Genomic DNA, 7,799 nt, shown 5'->3' with positions numbered 1-7,799 from the left:
AACGGCCAATCGGATTCAGTCGCCTGGAGCCGAACGGCCAATCGGATTCAGTCGCCTGGAGCCGAACGGCCAATCGGATTCAGTCGCCTGGAGCCGAACGGCCAATTGGATTCAGTCGCCTGGAGCCGAAAGGCCAATCGGATTCAGTCGCATGGTGCCGAATGGCCAGTTGGAGTCGGTGACTTGGTGGTATTTCAGCATGCTACCAAGCCCGGCAGGACATCCCGTTTCTCCTTTCAAAGAGCAGAGAACAAAGATACGCAGTTGGTTGATAGGAATGAGTTTGTCACACGTCTGGGAAATTTATGTTTAAAATAATAATCATCCTAATAAAGAGAGGCTTGACTAGGGGGCGCAGCCCTTGACGCTGGTGTCCTCTCCGTGGTACAGTTTCACTGGTAGCTTAGGGATGCTGGGCAGGTGGGCCATGCGGAACGAATTAAGGGCTGTCTCTGGAGATCCAGCCATGGCCTCCCTTCAGCTACTGCCTGGCAAAGCTAACAGCGGCTCTGGCTTTTGGCTTTCAAGAAATGCCAATCCCCCGTTAAGCAATTTGGAGTTCTCTTGATCACAAATTTCTCAGCTTTCACATTTTATCTGAGTGATCCCTGCAGGTTTTTTCCTTTCATAGGAACACAGAAATCAGGCCAATGGCCCAGCTCAGTAGCTTATTTCCATCAGTGGACAAAACTCCAGTCTTCAGAGCTGATAATGAACAATTATGCAATAATCGGTGATACTGGCCTTGGTTACGATATACCCCTGAGTAGAATAACCCAGACTAGGTTTGGGACCGCACTTTGGGACGACACGGAACTATCCTTCCTTCACCTTTTGACTGGATTGGTCCATATCTGAGCGCCATATTTCAGCAAAGGCTCCAAACCAGAACTGGTAATGAAAGAGCGGGTAATGAAAGAGGCTGGTTTTCAGAGAGAAGAGATTATGAGAATCTCAGGATGAGTCTATGACTATTTGGATGAACTCTGAACCTCTCCTGCTGCAAGGTCTTTGCTCTGCAGCAGTCCTGGGTCCTTCCTCAGTTCAGGACCTTGTTGACCTACAGTAGCATCTTTCTGGTCTTGGTCAATAGCGGTGGTGATAGGAGTGGAGCAGATTGATGGGGCAGTTTGGTTTACAGTGATTGTTTATGATGAGAAATCTTGGAGTAAGGAAACTATCCGGCTGGATGGCGTCTACCTCTGGTACTGATGGCCCTGAGCACCTCAATCTTTCATGCATTGATCTTCCCAGCACCCCTGTGTTTTGGAGAAGTGCTATTTTACTGAGGTACAGAGAGACTAAGGCTATGTCTACACTCGCACTTTTGTCGGTCAGGGGTGTGAAAAACACACTAACATAAGTTTCACTGACAAAAGCACCGGTGTGAACGGCGTTATGTCGGCAGGAGAGGCTCTCCCACCGACACAGCTACCGCCGCTCATTGGGGGTGGCTTAATTACGCCGGCAGGCGAGCGCTCTCCTGTTGGCATACAGCGGCTACACCGGAGACCTTGCAGAGTTACAGCTGTGCTGCTGTGAGGCCCAGAGTGTAGATATTGCCTGGGTGATTTGCCCAAGGTGACCCAGGAAGTGTGTGACAGAGCAGGGAATTGGAGCCAGGTCCCACAAGTTCCAACCTAGCACCTTAAACCCCTGGAACATCCTCTTCCTTTGGGCTGTGCGCTCCTGATCTAATTATATCGGCCATCCGCACTGGATCTGGGCAGCAGACTCGGGGCATTAACTGAGTGCTCTGTGGTTGAGTTCCTCTGGTTTTGAGAGAGTATCCAGCCTGCATGAACTGTTACTGCATTGCGACGGCACAGACAAAGGCCAGGTATTAGTCATTCATTATTTAGCTAAGAGAACAACACGGTCTGGAAGTTCTGATTCTGGAGCTTTATGTTCTCCTTGTTTTCAGCAGCTGACGCTGCACATCAGGGAAGGTGTGTTGGTGGAAGGGGGATGGGGAGGGGCTGGCAAGAGGGGCTCACAAGTATTTCCTCCCACCGGGGCGTGCTGGAAGCAGAAATCTGCGTTTGTCTTTATTTCTCAAAAAGGGAAAGGGACACCTGAGCTCATAAATTGCAAACGCTGGATGAGAAACCTGGAACCAGCAAGCCCCTGCGTCTTTAAAAGCATTTAAGTTCCTCTCCTCTGCACTAGGAGGCACCTTGAACCTTCTTCTTGGGCCAAATCAGAGCCCATCTGCTTTCTATTACCTTCCCATCCAGCTGCCTCCCGAGCCAAAAAGCCAGGCTTTCAGGGAATTCTGTCTGCAGACCCGATGTTGAAATTAGTAACAGTTGTCCTTTCTGTCTTTCTGTCTTTCTTTCTTTCTGTCTTTCTTTCTTTCGAGCCAGGGATCCAAACAGCCGCCTTGTACTCACGCCACAACCCAAGAGTTCACACAGTGAAATCCACCTTGGCACCCGCAGCTGGGAGTGTTAGCTCTCAGGCAGCGCCTGCCAAGTACAATGAATTCCTAGGAAAGGAGCAAATCGGAACCGACCCAAGTGAGGCAGGCACGAGACCCGGAGAGGTCACGCTGTACCCTGGACCTCTTTACTGCTGGACATGGCCCCACCTCATAAGATCCGAAGAGACTGCCGCGCCCCCCGCGCACAGATCTGGGGTCTTTCTGCTTGTTTGTGTCTGTATTATTGACATCCTGAAAGTCTAAAGCTTGACACGAACGTTATGGAAAACTTTATACATATTAAAGAAACTGAGGAGCCCGCTGGTCTTCCAGCTTCCCTCCTCCTCTGCTCCTTGTTTTGGGTCTTTCCCTCCCATGATAAAGGGTCACTGGGGGTCTCAGAGGTGGAGTGCTGTGGAAAAGGGGATGCATTTTCACCACCCTGGGCATGAGGGAATCAACGCTTGGGCCCTTCCCCCCACTGCAGTTCAGGGGAATTTTACAGCTCTAATTCCTAAAAACAGACTTTCCTCCCTGTGAGGTCAAGGGTTGACGGGCTCTCCCTGCTCTGCAACCTCTCCCAGGCTTTGATGCCTTTGGGGATGAGGGCACTGCTAACATAAATGAGAGGGAGAGGGAGGGAAAGATGGAGGGGAGAGGAGGGAGGTCAGAAGTCATGACCACTGCAGCTCAGGGTCCTGGAGATGTGGAAGAGCGACAGGAAATAATAACCACTTTGAGGAAGCTGGTTCAACAACGGAAAAACAAGACAAATTAGGAGTGTAAAGCCCAGGGGAAATATACTTCAGCCGAGAGGCTTTCTGTCCAGAAACCTTGGAAGTAGGACAAAGTTTAAGAGCTGGAATCTCAAAGCTTAATAGAGTCTAAAAATGCTGACTTAGGAGAGCCAGACCATGCTGGGCTTTTGCTTCCCTTCTCCCTTGTGCAGTTTCAATCACACAGCTTTAAGGGGACTCACGCTGGACAAGCTCTGAGGTTTTGCGTCCGTTTGGCTGCATGATTACGATTGCTGCTCTCTCAGTATACCTGAGGGGTCCTCTTGGATTTGTGTGACCTGATCTGAGATGAACCTTCTTTGCAACAAATTTCTTATGCTTCTGTCCCCGGCTGTTCACAGTTTTTGTTATTGACCTTCATGTTTCCTTCCTTTCCGCAAGTCATCTGAGTGCCATGGGTGTCTATGGAGTGATAGGAAGGAGACTTTTGCTACGAAGGTGTCAGTGACAGTGGAAAGTATGTGGTCCAAATGTCTGACCAGATCTCCATGCCGTGGCCACTTATTTGGTGGCCAGTTTCTTTTAGGGTGTTCTGAAAGTTGGCTGGCTTCCTGAGTCTGTATGGTCAGACTATTATCGGTAGGGAGAAAGAGCTGACGCTAGCCTGGATGAGTTGACTGTCTGACAAGGACTCCCAGTGCCCAAATCCTGGCTAAAGATAAGGTCTAGAGTGTGACTGGCCAAATAGCTAGACAGGAGACTACCTGGGAAAAGCTCCAGGAGGAGAAGGTTGAGATAAAGCTCCATGCCAGTTTCTCAGACGAGCTGCTTGGACATGCACTGAAATCAGGAAGCCTTGGGGACTCCTCCATCGTTCCTGGAGAATATTTCTCTCAGTTCTGCCATGAAATCGATGCTTTTTGGAGATCCCAGACGTTGCTGGATTCACAGGCCACATGAATGGACTCGGGGGACATTGTTCTCTCTCAAGGGAACCTCTCTTGCATGGAGGTGGGATGGGAATGACACAGCCGCCCTGCCCCAGGCTTGTCTTTCTCAGTTGGTAGTGGACAGAGTAACCTGAGAGGACAGGGTGAGCCATTTCAGGGGTTGTGATGTTAGCTAGCCAAGCTGCAGTGATGTACGTCGTGGGGAGGGAAGGTCTCAAAGAAACTCTCAAAAGCAAGCTCTGCACCATCTCCTGTTTTCCCCAGACTCCCTCTAGTGTTCACAGATAGGTACTGCATCATTCCGTCTCTGTCCAATTAGTATTTGACGTAACAAAATATTAACTTTCGTAATGCCTCCAGGAGCCACTTATGGGACTAAACACAAGATCATGGTATTTAAATTCTTGGATGGTGGAAATACCCCCAAGGAAGCTGTATCTTTGGTTTATTTTATCTTTCTAAAGCAAAATTAACTCCCCTAACCTAGAAACATAAGTACAAAACACAGAGCAATTCAGGTTTCTTCCCGTTCCTGCAGAATGCACAACCCTGCTGTGAACTGCACGCCATTCCCTTTACCCATCACCTGCCATCCTCCTGTTAGCAGAAAAGCTCTTTCTATTTGAATTCACACGTTCGTCTATACAGCCCATCTTCCTCAGCCTTTTGCCGGAGCATTCACACGCTCTGTCTGTTTTGTAGCATCCCAGTCTGTCCCCGCAGATATGGCAGTGACACCCCAAATGCCGCATAATGCTACAGCGGGACTGATTGGAACTCAGACCCTTTACTCCACCTTGTGCCTTCCACTTCCGCTCTGTCCTGTTTCTCTCTCTTGAGGTCTCTGCTGCTGAGCCAGCCAGCTCGCTGGTGAGCGGCCACTTCCGACGCTCAACGCTTGTGCCTCCTTAAAACGTTTCTGCCGGAGCAGCAGCGCTGTGCCTGCGTTCGTGGTTTGTTTTTAAGAGCTCAGGTAGAGCTGGGGCCTGATTCTCCTTTGCCTGGCGCAAAGCCGAGAAAAGAGGGTGGGTCTCGTTTACACGCAGAACGATTTATACCATGTTGGCAGGGCAAAGGGGCCTCAAAGTGGGGGCAAATGGCAGTTGCCATCACTTTAAGGTCCCTTTACGTGGCCCAAGCGGTATAAGGGACCTCGGTATAGCTGAGCGTTCAGGCGGGTGGGTGCAAAGGGGGCACAGTGCCAGTCAGTCAGAAAGGCAGCCACTCGTCACTGGTGGAAACGATGACACAAGGGGCAGGATGCCGGAGAACAGGCCCCTTGTCTAACGGGGCTTTAACATGCTAGAAAATGACGTGGTTGATCTAATTTATACTCTTCCCCCTGCCCACGCCCCTCTTTTCCTTTCCTTCTCTGACACGTTCACTCTTCCCTTCCTGCCCACTCTGCTTTCCCTAGCTTTCCCTGCCTTTTTCTCTCTCTCCTTTTTTCCCTCTCTCCTTTACTCCGCTTCTCTTTCTCCCGCTCCCTCGCCTCACCCTCTCTTCCGCAGGGGCAATGCCACCGAGAGCCTTTGATTCTAATTAGCACATGTTGAAGCCATTACGCCGGCCCGGGTACAGCGCACGACGAAGATTCCATCGGCTTCGCTGCTTTGGGGAGAGCACGGAGAGGCTGAGGATGTCTGGGAAGGGACCAAGGACTCCTGTCTCTACATAAGCAGTGGCCCAAAGAGAGACATGTTGGGACAGAGCCCTTTAGGCTGGTACAATGCTCCCTGCGCTGAGACGAGCATCGCTAACCATGGCAACCGCTTGGAGGCTTCTGACGTGGACTCTCATCTTCACCACAGCTGCGTGCGACTCTCCCGGTTACAAATTCCACTCACAAGGTAGGGATTTCCCCCGGGGGCGGGGAAGAGGGGCTGGAATTGTGTGCCGAGGGGGGCAGAATCCCTAATGCTGGTTCTAAACTGGGAAACCCTGCGCGCTAGTCCTGCTGTGCTAGTCCAATGATTCTCAACCAGGGGTACATGTACCCTGGGGGTACGCAGAGATCTTCCAGGGGGTCCATCAACTCATCTAGAGATCTGCCTCGTTTTACAACAGGCTACTAAAAAGCACTTGCGAAGTCCGTACAAACTAAAATTCCATACAGACAATGACTTGTTTGTACTGCTCTATGTATGAAATGTAAGTACAATATTTATATTCCAATCCATTTATTTTATAATGAACGGGTAAAAATGAGAGAGTCAGCAATTCCTCAGTAATAGCCTGCTGTGACACTTGTATTTTTAGGTCGGATTTTGTAAGCAAGTAGATTTGAAGTGAGGTGCAACGTGGGGGTCCACAAGACAAATCAGACTCCTGAAAGGGGGACAGTCGTCTGGAAAAGTTGAGAGCCGCTGTACTAGGGAACCCCTGGACCCACCCCTAAAGTAGGGGAACCCCTAGAACTGGCTCTGTTAGGCCTGTAGCCCAGTTATAGACCCCTGTCTTTCCGTGAAAAAGGAAGATGCTTTTGTTGTGGGATTTAATGCTCCTTGATTTTAGGCAGTGCTTAGCCGGCAAACCGATAAGGGCTGTATCAAGCCCCAGGATAACAGCTAGGAAGAGCAAGAGGTAGCTGTCTGTTAGCAAGCAGGATGAGGAAGCTTGCATTGCACTTCTACTGGGATGCTCCACTCCACTGGAGTAAGAGCTTTATCGCGAAGAGCCTTATGAAAAGGGAGACGCGTGTGTATGTGCATATTGACACGTGTGTGTTTGCAGGCATTTCTCTGTGTGTGCATGTCTGTATATGGTCTGTACATGTAAAGGTCTGTGTCTGTGCAGATGGCTGCAATTGTGTGGGTGATTTTATGGGCTTGCATGTGGGTGGGCGGGGTGTCCGTCTGTGTGCTTTTGGGAACATGTGCGTGTCATCTGGCGGTGAATGTATGAATACATTTCTGAGTTAGTGTGTGGTATTGCCGGCCGGTTGTGTCTGTCGGTCTGTATGCAGTGTGCATGGGTTTAGGTGAACTTGTGCAGGTGGTTGGATTATGCTAGGCTGACCAGATGTCCCGATTTTATAGGGACAGTCCCGATTTTTGGGTCTTTTTCTTATATGGGCTCTTATTACCCCCCCACCCCCGTCCCGATTTTTCACATTTGCTGTCTGGTCATCCTAGATTATGCCCAGGGAACTGTACACACTCAGGATGATGGGGCTAGCTGCAGTCGGGCTAAATTCAATGCTGTATTAAGGCCCCTTGCACACACGCCTAATGCCATCAGGCTGTGGTCTGCTTGTTACATAGAGTTCTAACGGAGACAGGACAAAGCCACAAAACTATTCTGGGTCCTGAATACAGTCCGAGTGCCACATCTGTGCTCCAAATCCGTGGGACGGTCTCCTCCAGCTGCAGCCCGGGCAGGGGTAAACTAAGAGGTGACTGAAAGCAGAACCACCACCGACGCTGTGCAGTTCAGAGTTTTATAGAGGCAGAAAAGACATTTAATCGGAAACAAACACAGTTCCTGGGGCTTTTAGCCAAAGGCTCTGGCAATTCCTCTTCTGAATGTTCTGGGCTTCTTCCATCAGTGAGTTCACACCTCGCTCCAGCTGCATTACCTTATTCACGGCCCTAAATAAACGCCAGTGAAAACTTAACTACCCCACGCAGTTCTGCCAAAGCACCTCAGTCCTCACCTGGAACAGCCCCTGCGGCCAAGCCTTGACCCCCC

At 50.1% G+C, this 7,799-nt stretch overlaps 1 protein-coding gene across 1 annotated transcript in view; it reads left to right on the top strand.

Annotated features, from left to right (window-relative positions):
* Positions 1-5,570: 5,570 nt before the first annotated feature.
* ADAMTS10 (ADAM metallopeptidase with thrombospondin type 1 motif 10) overlaps positions 5,571-7,799 on the top strand; it is an 82,169-nt gene continuing 79,940 nt past the window's right edge. Inside the window, exon 1 of the mRNA XM_029912271.1 lies at positions 5,571-5,959. Within this exon, the coding sequence (XP_029768131.1) occupies positions 5,839-5,959 (121 nt within the window). The 5' untranslated portion in view covers positions 5,571-5,838. The remainder of the gene's footprint in view (positions 5,960-7,799) is intronic.

Source organism: Terrapene carolina, unplaced genomic scaffold (assembly GCF_002925995.2).
Source record: "Terrapene carolina triunguis isolate 2854851 unplaced genomic scaffold, T_m_triunguis-2.0 Scaffold194, whole genome shotgun sequence".
Lineage (NCBI taxonomy): Eukaryota > Metazoa > Chordata > Testudines > Emydidae > Terrapene > Terrapene triunguis.
The sequence above is the reverse complement of the archived record's forward strand: the minus strand, read 5'-3'. Positions and strand labels throughout refer to the sequence as shown.